Source organism: Labrus mixtus, chromosome 10 (genome assembly GCF_963584025.1).
Source record: "Labrus mixtus chromosome 10, fLabMix1.1, whole genome shotgun sequence".
Taxonomy (NCBI): Eukaryota; Metazoa; Chordata; class Actinopteri; order Labriformes; family Labridae; genus Labrus; species Labrus mixtus.
The window spans coordinates 7,372,673-7,393,779 of NC_083621.1; the positions used below are offsets into that span (position 1 = coordinate 7,372,673).

The 21,107-nt window shown below is 39.6% G+C and overlaps 5 protein-coding genes across 5 annotated transcripts in view; 2 read left to right on the forward strand and 3 right to left on the reverse strand.

Annotated features, from left to right (window-relative positions):
- Positions 1-21,107, reverse strand: part of LOC132981790 (cytochrome b-c1 complex subunit 8) — a 372,615-nt gene that overhangs the window by 120,139 nt on the left and 231,369 nt on the right. The gene's annotated exons all lie outside the window — the stretch shown is intronic.
- sfxn1 (sideroflexin 1) lies at positions 2,480-8,882 on the reverse strand. The gene is made up of 11 exons (XM_061047838.1): positions 8,757-8,882; positions 6,794-6,963; positions 6,510-6,680; positions 5,871-5,969; positions 5,681-5,756; positions 5,308-5,393; positions 5,016-5,143; positions 4,796-4,845; positions 4,490-4,539; positions 2,870-2,917; positions 2,480-2,710 (listed from the first exon to the last, which is right to left on the reverse strand). The coding sequence occupies exons 2-11, from the start codon at positions 6,955-6,957 to the stop codon at positions 2,614-2,616; spliced, it is 969 nt and encodes a 322-aa protein (XP_060903821.1). The 5' UTR covers positions 6,958-6,963; positions 8,757-8,882; the 3' UTR covers positions 2,480-2,613.
- On the reverse strand, positions 9,542-13,101 carry LOC132981789 (serine/threonine-protein phosphatase 2A catalytic subunit alpha isoform-like). Its single transcript, XM_061047854.1, has 7 exons — positions 12,700-13,101; positions 12,028-12,237; positions 11,748-11,921; positions 11,390-11,479; positions 10,706-10,867; positions 10,381-10,499; positions 9,542-10,287 (listed from the first exon to the last, which is right to left on the reverse strand). Exons 1-7 carry the CDS (start codon positions 12,799-12,801, stop codon positions 10,215-10,217), a joined length of 930 nt encoding a protein of 309 aa, XP_060903837.1. The 5' UTR covers positions 12,802-13,101; the 3' UTR covers positions 9,542-10,214.
- atp5po (ATP synthase peripheral stalk subunit OSCP) lies at positions 15,685-18,711 on the forward strand. The gene is made up of 7 exons (XM_061047840.1): positions 15,685-15,812; positions 16,093-16,143; positions 16,261-16,371; positions 16,611-16,740; positions 17,945-18,057; positions 18,241-18,327; positions 18,442-18,711. Exons 1-7 carry the CDS (start codon positions 15,786-15,788, stop codon positions 18,550-18,552), a joined length of 630 nt encoding a protein of 209 aa, XP_060903823.1. The 5' UTR covers positions 15,685-15,785; the 3' UTR covers positions 18,553-18,711.
- On the forward strand, positions 19,007-20,953 carry si:ch1073-44g3.1 (uncharacterized protein LOC797133 homolog). Its single transcript, XM_061047839.1, has 2 exons — positions 19,007-19,251; positions 19,524-20,953. The coding sequence occupies exon 2, from the start codon at positions 19,527-19,529 to the stop codon at positions 20,193-20,195; it is 669 nt and encodes a 222-aa protein (XP_060903822.1). The 5' UTR covers positions 19,007-19,251; positions 19,524-19,526; the 3' UTR covers positions 20,196-20,953.

A 21,107-nucleotide genomic window follows, 5' to 3' on the forward strand; every position in this document is an offset into this window, starting at 1 on the left:
TCAACTTTATTTCATCCAGTTAGTTAAACATCAAATCACCCAATGTACTGCAAAACAATCAAAGACCATTTGTTTCACCATGATATTCTCTTAAAAAATACTTATTTAGGTCAATGCAAAGGTAAATGACTTCTTCCACCTCGAGTCGCCTGGAATTGCTTTGGCTGTAATGATACTTTATTTGATTTGGTCGATTGAAGCGTGTGTAGATGTTATTGATGAGGGAGTTTATAGAATCCTTTGAGCACATAAAAGATGAACTAACTACTTATTAGATGCAGTCAGAGAGGTTTAGGGGATAATGATCAGAAGTTAAGTCTACCAAAGGTAACATTTACTATATTTCTTTTCTCTCTCTCTCACTGATTGAGGATATTATGGTCAGGAAACTGAACATGTTTAACAAGTTCTCAAAATGTGCAGCATTTCAAATCTGTAACAACATTGTGCTTCTCTGGACTAAAAACACTGCGAACAGTTGTGACTGGAAAATGCTACATTCAGTTAACCTTCAGCACGAGAAAATCAAAGGAAAAAAAAAACCTTCACTTTAAAGGGGGCTGGGGAACAGCTCCAACATCTCTGGAAACACTGACTAAAATAAAGTTACTCTTACAGCAATATATGCAAGTAGATTTACAGTATATTAAACATTTAACACCTTACAGAAATTACACGACATGAGAAAAAGATGCAATGAAATCAAGTCAATGTTCACAAGCATAATAATTAGGTTTTCAACTTTGAAATGTCGACATTTGCATTCATTGGACCAAAAGATTTCAACACAGTTCATCATAATAGATCCATTTTAAAGATTCAGAAGTTGGTCAAACACTTAATTTCTATCGTAAGGGATCTTTGTTGATTCAAGTCCATCTTTTCCCTGATTTGGAATATGTCCAATGATAAATCATGCACGCTGCCGTACCATACCTCTGATATGAGCTATCTTCAAATACAGTCTGTATATTAAAAGGTATGCATGTGAAAAACCTTTTACAACAGCAGATTAAAACATAGCAACCTTTTGGATGAGAGCCATCTGGTATCAAGTCCACAGTTTACCCAAACTGTGTTCAAACATATCAGACACAGATACTCTACTGAATAGTGAACAGTGCATGGGAGGAACAGAAGAAAAGTTACGACATCAGACTGCACCTGTTTTATCAGCGCAATACCAGAGAGCTGTGATGTAACTGCAGATAATAACTGAGGTTTACGTGTGCCTTATAAAAGCGAAAATATAACAGAACCCTTAGCAGGAGATTGTTAATAACCCTCATCAAACCCACCAGGCTTAGGTGATAGCGTTTCTGTGCTGTGATCAGGTGACCTTAATGTTTGGTTATTGAGGTCCTACAGAACAGGTTAGAGTTGAAAAAGTCATTACCAAAGCATGCGTTTGTCAGCTGTGCATATCATCTTTGCTTTGTCACATTTTTCCTCAAGACTCTGAACAACACAGACTTCAAATGTACAATAATACTTCAAAAACATCCTGGTAAAACGGCCTCTTACTCTGAGACTTTCCACTTTGTGTGGAAATAATTGAACCTCTTAGGATGCTACGTTGTGGTACAGAAGGTTAAAACCATACAAGTCTGTGTAAGGCATGAATGAGTTATTGGATGTTGGCGGTATCAAATACTGTGATCCAAAAATCCTGGGTTTACCACTGAAGATTACGAAAAAAGGTACATTAGAGCCACATTCCATTTAATCATTATTATCCTGATTTCTCATGGCGTGTGAGAAAGCCTGGGTGCAATTAAATATACAGTACAGTTGTGTTTCCTGTAATGGGTTAAATACCACGACGTGTGTATGAGGAGTGGTTTGTTCATGCGTGTTTGGCAAGCAGAATAAATATAAGTTTAAACACTGATAATTAAGACATCTAATAGCACCGGGTTGGCCCATTAATGGCTGCCAACACCATAGAATCACATTTTTGAGGGTGGATCCCTGGAGAACGGTTTTCAGGTTCAATAAACATCAAAACGCTTCATAGCTCGCTAAAGGTCCCTTATTTGGCAAAATCAACTGAATCAAAATAAGTTTAAAAGCTTTTCATTGAAATAACACTGCAACCTATCGGAGGTTTAAAAGTCAATGAGTTCTAAAAAATAATGTTAGGACAGATTTGGCAAATGCATGATGTGCAGAGGTCTTTGAGTATCCAATGTTCTAATTGTGATGAATTACAAAGTAGGTAGTAAATGATCTGCCAACCTCAGGTAGGAGAGAATAAAAACGGTTTGGAGGGCCACACAAAGACAAGTCACCAACTTAAAAAAGTACTGCACAAAATAAGTCTACTTAAAAAGAACCTTAAATGGGCCAATACAACGGATCCCACTTTTCCTCTGGCCCAGTTGTAGAATATCTGCTCAAGTAGTTACAATTAAATCAACCATCACACTGACAAAAGCAAACATGTCATTACAGAACAGAGAAAGTGAGAGAGGGCGTCCTCATATCCATCTGAATGGTAGAAATGAGAAGACACAAACTTAACTTTGGCACACTGAATGAGGAGGGCTGGCAGAGAGACGACTGAGCCTGCAGCTGTGTTATGGCAGTGTTTGGATGAGGGGGGCCACACTCTCATAGCCCTTTGTTGAAGTAGACCCTCTCCACTCCGGGATGGTTGGCCCGGATCTTCTCCTGCAGCTCCGGCTCCAAGCGACTGACTGACATAGAGCTGGAGCCGGCAGAGGAAAAGCAGGGGTTAATGGGTCAAACACATATACTATGGGCATATTATGCAACAGGCAGGAATCTCCTAACATGTTCAATGAGAAAGAAGGCTAAGGTCAGTGGCTACGTTTATTTCAGAGTCAAGTTTTAATGTTGGACTCACCTCTTCTGAGGGAAAAGTGCACAGCACAGTGGAGTGGCAAACACCAGGCTGAAAGAGAAACAATCATCTGTAAAAAAAAAAAAAAAAAAAAAAAAAAACAAGCACACATCCCAGAGTTTCCTGTTCTGACATCATGTGATTGACTGAATACAACTATGGATACCTAGAAGACAGGACTGAGTGTAATTTAAGTTATGAAGACGAAAGGAAGTGAACAGTTTCATGTTCAGCCCGACAGAAGTGTGATTTTCTGAGACCGTTTTGCAGCCATATAAGAAAACAAATGTTGTAAAAAAAAGCTGCTTTCTTAAACAACTAACCTTAAAAAGAGACATTTATTATATGTAAGGGCCCGACTGATATGAGATTTTTGGGGCCAATATCAATATCGAAACTGGGGAGAGAAAAAAAATCTGACACAGAGAAATCAGCCAATATCTTTCTTTGATCTATGTTCCATATGTACAGAGAGATAGATCTAGATATACACATGTATTGCATGGATCTCTCAAATGTGGTTTCCAAACAATTGTGGGAAAAGATATACGGAATAATGTAGAGCAGATGATCACTCAACTGGAAAGTAACTGCACATGTACGTGCATCACCGCTTGACTCTCTGGAGTTTGTTAATGCTGGTTGTAATCCATATAGCACACTCTGCTGGTGACAGCAAGAAAGAGAACTGCTAGTTTAACACAATGATACCCAAATGAAATGCTATTTGACTGGTGAATAAATCTAGGAATATCAATGCATATTAGCATTAAAGTTAGCCGATACCAATAATCAGTGGATATGCTAATATCGGGCGATATTATCGGCTGGCTGATAAATCGGTCGGGCTCTATTATATGTTACAGTGTGCTCATCTGTGATGCCCTGCGACGTGCACAGCACAAATTATTAAGGAGTTTATGAACGCGGAGTTCAAGAACGCCTGAAATTTCAGTTCTGAGAGACATTAAAACAAACAGTGCCGTCCATAAAGCTCTGCTACATGCCCTGATCATCTGCTTTTATGAATCAGTGAATTGAAAACTTTACAATTGATAAACTCCATCATACTGATACAGATCATACCAGGATCTGAATCATTGGTTTGCTCTTTGCACTCAGATACCTCAGTATTGCAATACTCAAAAATATCTTATCACCAGACCTCACCAACAGAATCATTAACTTGTGACCCTTGTCTCTGTGTGTGTGTGTGTGTGTGTGTGTGTGTCATTAAAGCTGAGCTAAAGGAATGTTTCACATGATTTTCATTGGCCGTTCCGAGGTCGTAGGATGCCAGATCACATCAGCAACACACATGACAGGATTGTGGATCATTTGGCAGAGAAAGACAGGACAGGGTCTGAATTATTGAAGTAGAAACTCTTAATAGAACCTCTTCTGACTACTTCTATAAGTTTACTGTAGAATCAACTCACTGGGACACAGAACTCACACCAAGCCTAATACCAAATCACAGTGAATTAGGTGTCCAATCTCCAAGCACATTCTGCAGATAAGTACTAAGTGACATTTTGTTTCCTCGTTTTAAGTAATTAGGTTGAAATTTCAAAAGGTATTTCACATGGCTGCTTATCAGGTGGAGCATCTGTGACGACTCACCAGAATCCCACCAGGCCGACTTGAATAGGTGCACTCATCCATGGGAACTTCTGAAAAGACCAGGCAAAAACACGAATGAGAGACACAAAAGCAGAGCTGAATCCCCTCGCTAGAGTGGCCTCATGTCTGAGCTGCTTTTCTCTAATGTGATGTGTGAATACTCAAAGAAAACTGAGTAGTGTCACAGTGTGGAACATCTAGTTCTGATCATTTAACTTTGACATTTGTTGGATTATAAAAAAAAAAAAATCCCGAAGCCCTCTGTAGTGTAACAACTGATGCAACTAAAATTAAAAAAAAGCCTACCTTCAGGAAGGCCTTCTTCTCCAAATGGTTCATTAAAAACGGGGGGATAGCTGAGAAGACACACAGCAAATATCAATGCACAAAGTATTTTCACAAAATACTGTACCAAAATATCCAAACTTCATTTCACGTTTTTCCTTCAACTTAAACAATGCCATGGGGATGCTAAAGGGGTTAACAGACCACACATCAAGGACTGAAAATCCATAGATAATCATACCCATTCCTGGAGAAGCCATGAGGATTCTGGAGACCACGACCTGAGAGATAGCCTGCTGTGCAGCTTTTGTTGACTCTCCTATCCTGTTGTCGTTCTCATCTGTGATGGGAATGCCGTGTTGAAGTTCCCTGAAGGCAAGGAGCAATGAAAATCAAATTAACTGACCGTTTGTTAAACCCATAAAAAAAGGAATGGGCCTTTAATGTCTGATTATGTTGTGCTGCCTCAAGGTCATAGTCATTATACGTTGCAGTTGTCGACATGATTAAAAACAGTGCTGTGCTTTGGTTACCTCTGTCTCATCAGGGGGATGTTGATACAGTTAGCGGCAGCTACAGCGGCAAATGGAACAAACCGGCCAATCAGGGGGGAGATGTGCTACGGCAGGAGAGAGGAGGCATAAAGAGCACACTCATTTAACTCATCGGACTAGTGCAGGTCTGAGGTTAATTACAGGTTATATTTCTCATGTCGTACATGTAGTTTTCTCAATGCAGTGTCATTACAAAAGCAGGAGGGCCGACATGCTGATGCCAGAGCACGACTCTGTAAATAACAAGGCTCTTCTATCACAAAGACACTATTTGTGAGTGACTAATTTCACCCATGTAGTTGAGGTGGATACATTAAAATGATATCTAAAATGGGGTTACATGAACTGATACCTTTGTTAGTGCATTTAGTCCTAGAGCGGTGGCAACTGCCCCTGTGGTAGCAGACACATAAGCTGTGCCAAGCTGACTGCAAACAAGAGAGTCAATGGTTACATGATGAAAAATCACAACAGGTACTGCTTTAAAAAAAAAAAGGGTTAATATGATATATATGTCAGTGGCAAAAATGTGTGTCTCTTACCTGACTGTGATCGGCGCATCACCACTCCTGTTGGTGTAATTGACTATTGCGTTGAAAGACTGATTGATCCACTGCCAGAGCAACACAGCTGGAGTTGTCCTTCAGGATTGAAAACAGTGGAGTCATTAGCACAAAAAGAGAAAAAAGGGACCACAGACTCATCAAACTGGAAAATGTACGTTTTTAAGTTCCAGTGCTGTAAGTAGTCTTTGTTGTGGCAATTTTGAACTTCAGTAAACACACTGTCACTGAAAGGCTGAGGTCAGACCTTGTTTTTACTGCCTGATGTGCTAACAACTTTAATAAGATTTGGATTGACTCAATATAACATACAAAAAGATACGCGAAATGACAGCAATCTAAAATAAATAATAGCAATTAAGAACAAATACAGCGACCCACTCAGCCTCTCTCTTTATCCACACACTGGTGAAAAATGGTGCATGTACTGTATTAACTATAGGTGTCATCACTCTCATCATCCAGATCTCTTAATATACATGAAAACAAAAAATATATAAATGACCTTATCAACACCTAAAAATACAACATCCCCAAAATAGAAACTATAACCAACCTAATAAACATTAGTTAACACAAAATTACATTTTACACATTCATTCATTCATGGCTTCTTACTTGTAAAATGTCATCATGCATCCAGTGATGGTCATGTTCATGGGAACCTGCGCCGACATGCGGCCGATCAGGATCATCTTCTCCCCAGTGTCAGGATGGAAAGCAGAGTCAAAAACATATTTGGCTCTCCACAGCTCATCTTCTGTCAGTCCTGGAGACACTATACCTTGCCTAGACGACAGTGAAGGTAACATTTAAAGCAAATTCATCTTGTAACAGCGTTGAGTTGACATCCTTGTTATTGGCAAATTGTTCCAGCTTACTGCAGCTGCACCGTTATTTACCTGTACTCAGTGATGACTTTGTGTGCATGAGCTAGTTGTTCATTGGTGAGGAGGATGTTCCTGGGGTCAGTGACAGTGAAGAAATGTTTAGCCCGACCTACGAATGTGCTCTGATCCCACCGGGGCTCCTTGATGTTAATGGAAGTGGAGAGCTCTGCTGCCATGTTTATCTGCAGACAAAAAAAAAAAAAAAAAGGTGTTACAATAATCATATGAGGCGGTGACACAACTATGAGGAAATAATGATTCAAAACATTTAAAGAAAGAAATAAGTGGCACAGGAGCGCTTAATTTAAGCGTCTGTATTGTAACATGTAGGCTACATGAATAACGAGGGTTAATCGTTCAAAATGATTGCGTTACATAAGGCTGATATTGACTGATATTTTTGCAGGATACGTCTCCAGCTCTCACCCCGGGAGCTACAGGCCTCTACTTCTTGTTTTCTTTTGCAGACAGTAGTCAATGTAGGAGGACTAGTGAAAATAAAAGCCCCTGTTTGGATTGTCATGGTGCTTATTCAGCATATTGTTGCCATGGTTATGGCTGACCTGACAGGAGGGTTGTGAAGCACTAAATTGCAGAGCCCTATACGGGTGCACACCAACCCCCCCCCCCCCCCCCAACTATGGCTGAAAACAGCTCTTGGGGAGTGACAAAGCCCCCTGCGTGAGTCTGAATAGCTGAATTAAGCATTGACTTCCTTCAATAAACAGCAAATTGTGTGAGAGTTTACTGAGCAAGTTATGCAGCATGTTGGTCTATAGTCACCACCGCTGGTCAGTATTTACTAATAAAAAAAAAAACAGATAGGGGGCATTTATGATTTCCCAACTAAAAAAAGATAAGCGTGACCTGCACTCAAAGAACACTAGCCTACACTATCAAAAAAAATCTGCTCTGTGGCTTTGCATCCTCACTCTCTCCTGTGTGTTGGTCCATGTAACCCCCCAGTCTGATCGTTTTCTTCTTCTGTGTGTTGTGTTCCAGATCAACTACAGGGTGACACCAGAGTGCAGCAAGTCAGTGCAAGGACCTGCAGTAGCAGCATGATGAAATTCCACCTGAAATTGCACCAAAGATGGCTGCTGAATTGAAAAAGAACACAGTGAAGTCTGTTGTTTGCAAGCGTGCAGGAGGCGTGCTGTTTCTTTAAATTGAATTAAACTCCATAGGGTTCTCACGAGATGACAACAAAGCTTCCCTTTCTTAGTTCATCCAATAAAACACTGAATCAATGGACGTTTTTTGAAAAAAAAAGTGGTTAATAGACACATCCTGTTTTAAATGGTATTAATATTGCCTTCATTAGCAATAAAGGTGATATCAGAGGAATGAACTTTGGACTAACGTGGCCTTCGATCTACAAACCCTCAGCTGCTTCTGCCCTCACTCTCAGCCAATCAAAGGAGGCCTGCGTGGCTACACATTAACCTGCATTCACAACATCTCCTTACATTTTTTTTTTGTTAAATACAAAAATAGCCTACTTGGTCAAGCACGTCATACTAGACATTTAAGCTACGATTGTTTTTGTATGTAACATTATTTTTTTTTTTTGCACTGAGAAATTCTGCTCTGTGGTCGCAGGGCAAATAAACAGGCTCCCTGACTGGATACGGTTAATTGTTCAGCCCGCCGTAGACCAGTCAAATCTGGACTGTGACTGGAGGTGTTGTTGCATCTGCACAAAGCGATTTCACATTCAGCAAAACGGTGGAAAAAAAGGAAATAGCATCAATTTAAAAGCGACTAATTAAGCATGGCATCTGTCCAGCCCGATAATTGTCCAGCTGTGCGCTCCAGATTCAACTAGTATCAGCCTGCCACATCCACACATCCAGCGGACTGCCAACCCGTCTAATGACAGTTTCCCCGGAGCTCAGACACAAAGTGCATGATGCGCTTTACTAAGTCGACTCCTTACTGGATCCATTTTAAAAAATACAGACAGGTTACTTACTGCACTGTGGGCTCCAGCGGTCCGCAAGAGGTGTCCCTGAAAGGCTGCAGCCAGCTAATTTAACATGCAGCAGCGTCACAGCACAAATAGGCACATCCCCCAGTGTCAGGAACCACAGCGACAAAATAAAAGCCCTGCCTCAAAGCGGCACCTCACACTGGAAAAAAAAAATACGCATGCATCATAATAAATGACCATTTGAGAACAGTAAGATATTTTAATAAATATATTCCACTTAAAAAAAAAAAACCCAAATATTTCTGAGTGAACATGTGAGTTGCCAGTTATGTTTTATTTCATGCCGAACTTCAAATGAAGCTTTTATTTTCAGCAATTAACTGAGCATTACATCCGTCAGTGCGCCGACATTTTCGTCGCGTTGATTCAATGGTAGTAAATCATTAATAACTGGTAAAACTTTGGATTTACACACACACACACACACACGACTTTATGTACACCTGCTTGATATTATAAGGGATAATGATATAGTGTCACTTAAGAGTTAAAAGAAGCATTCTTTGGTTCATGCCAAATAAATATATATTTATATATGACAAACATAACACAAAAACATACCACAACATAAAGCAAAATGATATGCCTTTTAGGTTTGAAATGTATAATAAACCAAATGCCTGTATAAGAAAATAAAAACATTACCCATTTTTCTGCACACATGTATAGATTGACAGGTAGTGGGTCTTTTTGAGCTTCTGATTCCATCTAGTGGTGGCTTGTGAGAGGGAATAATGCCACAAACCATACACCTAGAAAAAAATAAATGACGAAGCACTGGTCTTTATTTTGTATAGCTGTGACTGCAAAACAGCAAGTTAATAAGTTTTTCTACAACTGACATAATTTATACCAATATTGCCCATTTAAATGAATGACATTTACTCCCATGAGAGACAGCAGAGCAGAAAGAGAGCTACTTTTACTATAACAGGGTATAAAAAAAGAACGTAGTCTTTCAGTGCTGTGTGATAAAAATCAAATACAAAAAGTTCAAATAGAACAGATTCATTACCAGAAGTCCACCCCTAACACCTCAGTACACAAAATAAACAGTTGTGCTTCAGTTACAAAAAAAATAAAAACAGTTCACGTTTAATTACTGCAACCTTTGATTTGAGGCCATGCCAAGTGAAAGATGCAGACAGATACTGTATATGGATACACACTGGTCACCATCAACACTCTAACAGAAAGATTTAGCCATTAATCTGAGCATTAGTTCATTCATGTTTCCTGACAAACCAGCAGGTAATGTGACAGTATTGTTCATAGTAGCAATAATTCATAGCAATAAAAACAGCATGCACAGAGAGAAGTTGAAAGGATGGTGTTCTTTAGCTAGATGTGTTACGTTTCCATTTCATTGTGATTATGGCACACTTTTATTTTTGGTCCATGGGGTTTTGACTGCTTCATTTTTCATGTCGCTAGTGATCTTTACAGGAAATAGTCCGGTGTACGCCGCGTCACATGTGGCTCCCCTCTGCGTGGTGCCGGATCAAACTGAAGGCTGAAACAGGCAAAGACAGAATTCAACTTTCCCGTTTTGAGACTAAGAAAAGTTCAAACAAACAGCACATTGAAATCAAAATGATTTACTTACAAAGAGTATTTCAATGTGTCATCAAGTTCCATGATTGCTGCCTGGTTTCCACAACGATAACAATAGTTTGGTGCACTGAAGATGGTCACTACATTGCGGTCATGGCACCAATTATAACCCTAGATCAAGAGAGTACTTGTATGTTACATGTTTTATATTTGGGATGCCTTTAGAGCTTATATTAGAGGAATAATGATATAGTATTACAATAAACAAGAACTAGACATTTTTTTAATTGATAACATGTTATGTCATAGCAGCACAGGCATTGTCTCTCTACGCAAAAAGTAAAACTACTTTAAGACACTAAACAAAGTAGAAGTACCTCCATCACCAGCTGGTGGGCTCTTGAAACCAAAGTCAGGCCATTTGCGTGGTTGAAAGTCTCTGAAATGTCCTGCCCGAAGGTGTAACCAGCACCACGGGGTGAGATACCCCAGCCACCACGATCATCTGGGTCCGACCATAACAAGTCACACATTGGACCCTGGAGTGGGAGGAAAAACAACTTGTGTTTTGTCAACTATACAAGCTAAATATAATAAAATAAAACTGCAGTTGTGTGTGGGCATCAACCTTATTAGAGCAGCAAATTAAAATGATTTACATTAGTGATCAGTCTACATTTCAGTTTCTTCTTTAGCACTTGATCAAAAAAAAAAATAAGAAAAATTGACCATCACAATTTCTCAAAGCTCAGTCAAATTTCATATAGGGATATGAAAAACACAGCAAATATGATATTTGAAAGACTTCTAGCTGTATTTATTCCCTTCAAACATACCATCAATTATTTATAATTTATTTGGATTATTAAAGATTAGTTTTCTAGTTTTTAAGATGTAAACTGTATACATAGATCTGTTAAATGTGTAAATACCACAACAGTAATGTTGTTGTTTGCATTCTTGCAGCTACATACACAATCCAACTCCTTGAAATAAATGTTTGAAGATAAATATGTCAGAGGAATAAATCATATAAAGGGACCTTTAAGGGGAGATTTTACCTCATGAGGAACCTCCTGCAGGCGATCCAGCGCTCTGATGTGTTCCAGTGTGTCTATTGAAGGGGACAATCCTCCATGGAGGCAGAAAATCTTATAGATGTAAAAGAACATAAATTAATTAGTCTTTTTTTTTTGGGGGGGGGGGGCAATTTTTGCAGCTGAAGAGGGACATGAAACCCTGAGAGTGTGTGATGACACGCAACAAAGGGCTGAAGCCAGACCTGAGCCCTGCTGCAAAGAGGACTACAGCCTCTGCACATGGGGTGCATGACATAACAGCTAGGCCATCCAAGCGCCCCAGTGAATTAGTCTTTTTTTATCCATGCACACATCATGACACACACACACACAATCTTACCTGGTTATCTACTAGCGCAGTAAGGGGCAGATAATCAAACAGATCTGTGAAGTACTTCCAAACATTGGCATTTCCATATTTCCTTAAGCACTCGTCGTAGAAGCCGTAAACTTGTGTGATCTGTCTGCTCTCGTGGTTCCCTCTGAGAATTGTGATTCTTTCACGGAACCGTACCTACACAAAAGGCATTAATTGACAAAAGTAAGATCATCATTTCATAACTCCAAATATTACCCCTGCTTGTTTCCAATCCAACACGACGTGCAAATGTATATTTTACCTTAAGAGAGACCAACAGAGTAACAGTCTCCACAGAATAGTATCCTCTGTCAACATAATCTCCCATGAAGAGGTAGTTAGTGTCTGGAGACTTCCCCCCGATCTTAAACAGCTCCATGAGGTCATGAAACTGACCATGGACATCTCCGCACACTGTCACAGGACATCTCACCTCCTGCACATTTGACTCCTTTGTCAGGATCTCTTTAGCCTTGAAAGAAGGAACAAAAATCATGCTTAAGATGTAACACAGAGTATGGTGCTATTAAGGAATACAAAATGGCATTGTTTTTTTTTTTGTTTTTTTGTCAAACCCCATTAAAGCATTGAAAAGCTGAATATACATCCTATTTCAGCAGTGAAGGCTACGACATGATATATGAAGTTTGTGTCAGTGCACTCCAGTGAAGAGGCACCAGGAGTGGGCGTAGCTAGGGAAAACATATTTGCAGGCATGTCCCTCCATCTTCTAGGCGAGTGGTGTCCCTTCAAAATACACTGCAGGCAGCTACAGCCAAATGGTGTGCTCCAATACTACGCCACATGCATTAGCTGACGACAGACCTGGAAACACTTCTGTACACGATTCAGGAGCCGTAACAGCAAACAGTCCGCTAACGTGAGGGTAAAGCTAATGACTGATAGCTGCGCCGCCTTCCTGCGCAAACCATACCTTCTCACACAGGACTTTAACCTGATTCTCTGATAGCTGTTTGCACTCGTTCAGTTGTTCAATCCATCCGTCCAACTCCTTGGTGAATGACTTGTCGTCCATGCCTGGTTTGCCGTCAGCTAATGAGCCGAACAGCTTTACAGTCCGTCAGGAAAACCTCTCGCTATTTTGTTCGTTTTGATGGCCCCGGCAGCGCTACGTCCTAGCAGGCTCCTTGGTCACTCGCTGCGTATGTGTGTGTGCGTGTGTGTGTGTGTGTGTGCGTGCGTGTGTGCGTGTGTGTGCGTGCATGTGTGTAACGCGAAAACGAATGCGTCAATTGCCGTGCGTCCCTGCAGTTCAGTGGGGACGAAAACCTGTAGTTCACATGGCACAGACAGGATACACTTCCTTTCCTTACGCCCAAGATCACACAATGAGCTTTTAGAAAATACAACAATGTTTGAAAAATATCAGACCCCCCCCCCCCCCCCCCCCCCCCCCCCAAAAAAAAGACTGTCAGGCAGAGCAACACATCTTATTTACGTCATTGCACCCCTTAAGGGCCCTTCAGGTGGAAAACTAACAACATTCGTCTTACAAGAACAACTTTTCTACATAAAGATGAATAATAATAATAAATAATAATTATTAATATCTTCATACATCCCCAATTTCAAATGGTTGTGTAATGTCAAATAAAAACCCAGAATGGGATGATTTGAAAAACATTTAAACCCACTATTTGAATTAAAATTATAATAATAATAATTTAATGCTATAGCAATATATTTCAAAATAGCTGGTACAGGGTCATATTTATTACAATCCCTGCTCAAAGAAGGATTTTAGCTGTTGGGACAGTTCAGGGTCTCCTATGTCACCCAGAATCTTTAATACAGAGTAATGCTACTGTTTTACATGCAAAATGTGGAAAGGCATTGTCTTGTTGAAATAAGCAAGGCCTACCCTGAAAAAGAAGTTGTCGATTTGGCAGCATATGTTAATGCAAAATCTGTATAACGTTCAGCATTGGTGACCTAAAAAATGTGCAGGTAACCCATGCCATGTGCAGTACTGCACCATATACCATCATAGACGCTGGCTTTTGAACTATATTTTAACAAGCTGGATGGTCCCTCTCCTCTTTGAGCCCAGAGAACAGGGCGGACAGGATTTCCAAACAGAAAGTCAAAATCTGACTCCTCAGACCTCAGGACAGTTTCCACTTCCACTCAGTCCAAACATGAGCCCGGAGACAGAAAAGGCAGCGTTTCTGGATCTGGTTCTCATCTGGGGACACATTTTTCCAAAAACAATAGCATTTCTGTTTCAGCATTTGTCATGTCGTCTTTTAGCTATTTTAAATCAAATATGGGGTTTCAATGTTTTGTTAATCATCACTTTGTGTTTTATTTACCTTCTACACAACATCCCACACTTTTTTGAATCTAGGGTTGTAACATTTAATTATTTGCATTATTATTTATCAAAATTAACCTCTAGACTGCCACAAAAAGCATTTAGATTGTCAATAAATAGTCGAATTGTAGCTGGTATATCTTATTGGGGTTTGGTTGATCAATTTTTGCTGGAAAAGCTGGTTTGAGGAGTGAGCATTGGATTATTTTAGTGTTATTTGAATGTTCAATTCAAATGTAAATAATAAAGAGCATGTTGCAAAATAAAGTCAAGTACAATAGGTCTAGATCATACTCAACAAAGACCCAACACCACCAGGAACCCTTGTGACATGCACAAACTCATACAGAACAGAAGGATGGGCTTTTACTTTACCATTTAATTGTGAAGATACACAATTTTATAGAATCGTATAGTGACATGAAATGATTTAACTAATCATAGCTTTTGACCACTTAGATGTAAAGTTTATCTATAAATATTTTCTTGAGGCAATAAGTCTCTAGATATTAAGTCTAGAGATATTGACTCACAATTTTGAGCCTACTGAACAAAAATATTCTCAATATTTGTCCCTAATAATAATAGTCCACTATTTTGAGATAGTAGCTTATTTTGTAAAATAATAATTAGAAGAGATAAAAAAATATATATTTTGAAATGAGTTCTCATTTTTGAGAAGTCTTAATTATTTGGGGATACTAACTTGTAATAATTTTGAGGGTTAAAGGTGAATTCCTCTCCACAGAAGGTGAGTTGTGTCTCTTTCGTATCTGCTTGTTGTAGGCTACTGCCCTCTACTGGCAAAACCAGGAACAGTCAGGACCAACAGCTGAAATGACATTTGTAGGGGGTTCAGAGTTTAGACCAAAGGTTAACATTTCACTGCTCATAGAAAACCTTTATTAAACAAATAACCTTTGTAGCCTAATAATTGAGCCCAGAACGGTTGTTTGTAAGCTCACATGAACAAACTCGGCTAACTGTAAAACTGCTGTCAAGATTAATTTCATATATTTTTTTTATCATAATACCAGCCTGTAATTTTGACAGAACTTACTAATTACAATATCAAACAACACCAGTCTCTTTAATATCAGTTTAGCAAGTAGCCTATTATCTGACATTTAAACCAACTCTTAAAGGCCTACCTGACAAGTGAGCAACACAAAACCTCAGGAGTTTGTTGTGGCTGAATCTCAGCTCAAGGGTCATTATTTTTTTTTAATCATCTGGTTATTAAGTTACTAATTAAATCAATTACGTTTTTGTTTTTTTAGGAATTTGACTTCTTTTATGGATATACTTTAGACTGTGGGCCTACATAGATACGAAATGAACTACAACTTGTAGGCCTACTTTAAAATAAGGTTCTACACTATTTACAGTCTATGGTTCTACACAACCTGTAAAGCGATTTATAGGTAAAATGCGCCTGAACATTGATGGTAACAAGAAGATTACATTTTCAATCAACAGAATCATCGTAGACATTTTGTGGTTGTCCATTTGATAGCCTTATTTCCTAACTATGTCACTCAGAACCATAAATAGGCTCAATTTTAGGTCAGAACGCGCCAGACCTAAAAGACTACATTACCCACAGGAAGAGAGCCCGCTGGACGCTTCCCTCTTAAATGCACATGCGCAGTCGATTGTTCTACTCTGGACAGCTGTAGGAGAAAATGGCAGCACTCATGCTAGGACAGCAGGTACGACATTCAATGATTTTTGTCATTTTGATCATGTATTCATACTTTTAACCAATTCTTTACATTATAAAAACATGTCTTAAGTAGTATATTTACCCTGGAGACTGAGGGGTAGTATTGAATGTCAAACAAATACACACGAGGATTTGCACTTGAATGACTGCTAACGTTAGCTTACAAGCTAGCTGTCTTTAACGTAAACGGTACAGAGCGTGCCTAAAGTTAATCAGCTAAACTCGTGTTTTCTCTGTGCTGATGTGATGCATTTTCTGTTTTCTAGGTCCGTCAGTTCAGCTCGTCTGTGGCCAGACCTGTTGCAAAACTGATGAAGGTAAATAAAGTCAGACTGCATGAAGCTTAACAGATTATTGAAGGCTGCAGGTAGTAGGCTATGTGGAATAATATGTCCCTGTAGTTTGGTTAATCTGATCTGTATATCTCCCTCTAGCCCCCCATCCAGGTGTATGGAGTTGAGGGCCGCTATGCCACTGCTCTCTTCTCAGCTGCAAGTAAGCAGAAGAAACTGGACCAAGTGGAGCAGGAGCTGGGAAATGTGTCTGTAAGTCGAAATAACACATTGAACTCAATGGGTGATGAAAGTAGTGTTTACCCCTAGTTTTTATTATTTATTGTCTGTTTTTTTTAAATGTAGTTAAATTACAATTTAAAGATCTTAATCAGATGTGTTTATCTTACTGATAAGTTTCATGATAATTATTTAATGCGAGCCCCTTCTAACCAGCTGTATTCTAGTACATATTTTCACTTGACTCTAACTGTGTTTCATTTCTTCTTTAGGCCTTGATCAAAGACCCCAAGCTTTCGAGCATCGTAATGAATCCTCATGTAAAGCGCAGCCTCAAGCTGAAGATCTTTGGAGATGCTCTTACAAAGGCTAAGGTTTCACCCATCATCATGAACTTCATCAGTAAGTGATCACTGACCCTGGCGTAGTGGCCCTATACCCACTTTTGGTTCCCCCCCCCCCCTTCCTTAGCTTTGCATTATGTAGATAATAGCCTTGAGTGTAGACTGTTTAAGTGGATCAGAAATCAGTTTCAGCTTGTTTGGTTTATGTGTAGCGGTCGATCGAAGCATTTTTCACTTTGATGAAATAGGTGACTTATAAAATGGCCGTAGAACACCAACACACAGAGTACACAGTAAATTATTTTCATCTAAAATCAGATGTTTTTTTATTGCAGTTACTTTCTGTAGTTGGCTCACAGAAACCAAAACCTATCAAACCATTTTCAGTGTTGTTGAATCTCAGAGGCAATGTGCAGTTATATCATAACTACCAAATGATACAAGTTTGGTGCCCTCGACTCGCACAGATATATATTTATTTATTGTGGTTTGTACCAAGTTGGAGGGTAAGACTGGTGTGGGCAGAATGGCTATTTTGTGGTGTCGATGGTCTCTTTTTTTTTTTTGAATGAATTTGGCCTGGTTTCCGTGACCTCCCGAAGGACTTGTGGAGGTCACATTGGGCTTAGGATTGTCAGACCTACAATCCATTCGGTTGAGTGTTAGGGCTTTTTAAAGGATAGTAAATGTGCAAGGATTTAGTTTAGCAGGAGTTAATATATCTAAAAAAAAGTTTCTCACGGTTTTTTGTTTGCATGATCCATGTACATAGGCAACATAGTCCTCGAAGCGGGCGGCCTAGGTTTTAACTTGGCCTGTGTCTGCTTTCCCGCATGTCATTCCCCACTCTCTCTCGATCCCAATTTCCAACTCTATCCCCTGTCCTGTCTCTACAATAAAGGCATAAAAATCCCCCAAATAATAAAACAATTCTTAAACATGAATAATAATGCTGGTAACTGTCATTCTAATTCACATTTGTAGGCTCCACGCTTCATTGGAGAGCAGTATTGTTATAATTAGCCATTGGATAAATAAACTTAAATGTGTATCTTTTTGAACATGACATTGAAATGAAAATATGTTTGATGGAATCACAAACGACCCATTACTTAACTTAAACTGATGTGATAAAATATGGATTCTTTACACTGTTCTGTCATTCACCGCAACATTTTCTAAACTGAGGGCTGTTTATTTGTGCTGCAGAGAGACAAAGTGGTGCGTCGCGCTGTAACGTATCTTGTTTTATTGTTTGGTAGACGTTCTGGCTGAAAATGGTCGTCTTCCCTTAACTGGGAGTGTTATCAGTGCTTTCGGAAAGATGATGGGCGCACACCGTGGAGAGGTCATCTGCTCCGTTACTACTGCTCAGGTATGAAATTGATGAACAAACATTAAATGTGCATGCAAATCCTTGTTCAATCTACAACAACTCTTTTTTTTTTGCCTCAATTAACATCATTATATTATGTATCATTCACTTAATGACACACATAAATGATGGATTCTAATATTTTTATTGGGATCAACCAATTTATGTACTTATCCATTTCAGCCTTTAGATGCAGACAGTCTTAATGAGCTGAAAGTAGCTCTCAACGGCTTTCTTCAGAAGGGTGAATCTATCAAACTTGAAACAAAGGTATGATGTCAGTGCAACTCCAAGGAACATTCAAATAAAAAAACATTGAGCAGATGTTATAACTGTCTATTTGCAAACGTGAATTTAACTGTTACTGTTACATTTTTCTCCTAGTCGGATCCTTCAATCCTGGGTGGCATGATCGTCAGTATCGGAGACAAGTATGTGGACATGTCCACCAAAACAAAGATTCACAAGCTGACCAAGCTCATCAAGGAAACCTAAGTCCTGTGGACTGATATATGATTGGAAACGACCATTGGGGGAAATGCTGATAAATGTATATTGCTACCTGCTCTAGCACTGCAGTTGCTCCATTGATCCAGTGTCTGTGCTTAAGTTCATGTGGATGTTAATAAAACACATTAATAAAATATAAAAAAAAATGGTCTGGTGTTGTCATTAGTCTTTGTTTTTACCGTGTTACCTAATTGACAGTTTCGTGACCAGTGATGATGTAGACATGTTTTAGTAAGTAGCCAAATTAATTTAAAATATGCATTGACATCGTATATATTGTTCCTGGATTGGTGTTTGAAGTATTTTAAATAAACATCGGAGTCCAAATTGCTATTACACTGGTTATAATGTAGTCTTATTTTGGCAGAATCCATGAATGTAAACCATCATTGTCTCCTGGGTTTCCTGAATTCGATGGTGCGCATGCGCGGATCACGCATCCTGTTTTATTTTATTATTTTTTCCAGGCGAAAATGGCTGCCTCTCTCATCTTAACCTCTACCTCTAGGATTAGATGAGCGTGAAATAGACAGCAGAAATATGAGTTCCGCTCCTAGACAAAAGAATGGACGTCCGGGCGTAGTTTGTGCAGCGCTTTTCCAATCGTGATGGGGCTGCCAGAGAAAGAAAATGTATCCGATTCGAAATTAACCCTTTCTTGTCAACCATCCACCAACAAATGAGGTACGATGATTTCACTTTACGTAATTCAAATAGCTGAGAATTTAAGGGGGAAAAAAACCAATAACATGTTTTCCCGTGCGTGCCGTAGTTCTATTTTGAAAGCTGAAGCTGCAGTTTAGCTCGCTTTGTCTTGACATCACATGTGTAACGCTGAAAGGCCTGCCTGCTCCAAGCAAAAGTGAGCATCTCGAAATGCTTCTTTGGTATTGTGTTTGTCAGGGTGCTTGTGCGGCCCTCCTTTCTAATCACTGTACTTCTCTGAACTCCTACAGAAAATGATGCATCAAGTGACCAGCAGCAGCAGTGACTATTGTATGAGTGGGCTGGCAGAGGACTGTCATCCAGCCAGCCACTTTGATTTATGCAGCACTCAATCCAACAAATTCTACCCCTCTGCCACAGCCCATGGTCTGCAGCTGTCCCTTGCAGGCCTAGCCCCTTTACCACAGGGCATGCACAAGGCCATGGCGTGTCAAATGCAAGACAACCAGGCGGACTTTGAGATCCAGACGGTGAGGATCGGGGACAGTGAGGATGCAGGACCAGATGGCTCTAAGAAGAAGAAGGGCATGGTGAAATCGGGGCGTAGAGGGAGGCCATCGGGAACCACAAAGTCAGCTGGTTACCGCACAAGTACTGGACGTCCACTTGGGACAACTAGAGCAGCCGGGTTTAAAACCAGCCCTGGGAGACCCCTTGGTACAACCAAAGCAGCAGGATACAAGGTCAGCCCCGGGAGGCCCCCCGGCAGCATCAAAAGTCTAGCTCGGCTCAAGAAGCTCGAGTTTGACTGTGACAGCGCCAAGAAACTTGACTTTAGCAACTGCAGTGTCCCCAAGAAACTGGACTTCACTAGTTGTGATGTTCCATCCTTTCCATACAACATGATGGAGAAAAGACCCCTCTGTGAGCCCAGTGGTAAAGTAGATGAAGCCAGTGAATAGCTGGGAAACATTTGGGTGCATGGGCAGGGGAAGATTAAGGAAGAATTTCTCTGAAACACCTGGAAAAGAACTTTGAGTCTCTAAAGATGGCTCTGATTGAATTTCCAATGTACATTGTTTGACATTGTCCTCACCCTATAATAACTGAAACGCATGCATATAAATGAAGTACACCGATCACTATCTGCAACAAATGTATTTAGCTGTTTCAAACCTCAGAGAGTTTCCCCTCTTACATTTCTTCCGTTTAGTTTTGACATGTTCTCTCACTACACTTTGATATTTATGTGGTCGGTTTCTTGTGACATTTTCTACATCGTTGAAAGTTACATTTTAGTACACACAGCCAACCAATTCAGCTTTTTTTTCTGGAACATAATGACTATGTGGATATGTAATTGTCCTATTTGTGTTGTCCAGTCCACTATGTGTTTTACTTTGTGATGTTATCCCACGTCTTGCCCAAAATAGGAAGACTGTGATACATGTTAAATTGAGCTGGTAAAAAATCAATGCATTATATAAAGAAATTGTTCTTTTGCACTTTGTGAGTACAGTTTCTATTATGTTTTCTAACGATAGCTGTGTTTTCTTCCCAAACTCACTTGATAAGCATTTCCAAGTGTACATGTATGTTGCTATGATGTTCATCTGAGAAAAAAAAAAATGACTTGAAAAACAGAAAAAAGTTTTGTGAAATATTTAACAAATGCTTATGTGCTGTATGTGAAACCAAAATAAAAGTCTTTTCCACTTAACTATTTTCGTGCCAAATCGAAACCATGTTATTCTTTGTTCCGACACTAGAGGGCTCGTAAGATAATGAAAAAACATGTAAAACTGACTTTATTTACCCCTTGTAAAATGAAATAACGCGGCGTTGGCCTTTTTTAGGACTATCCTCACACAGTG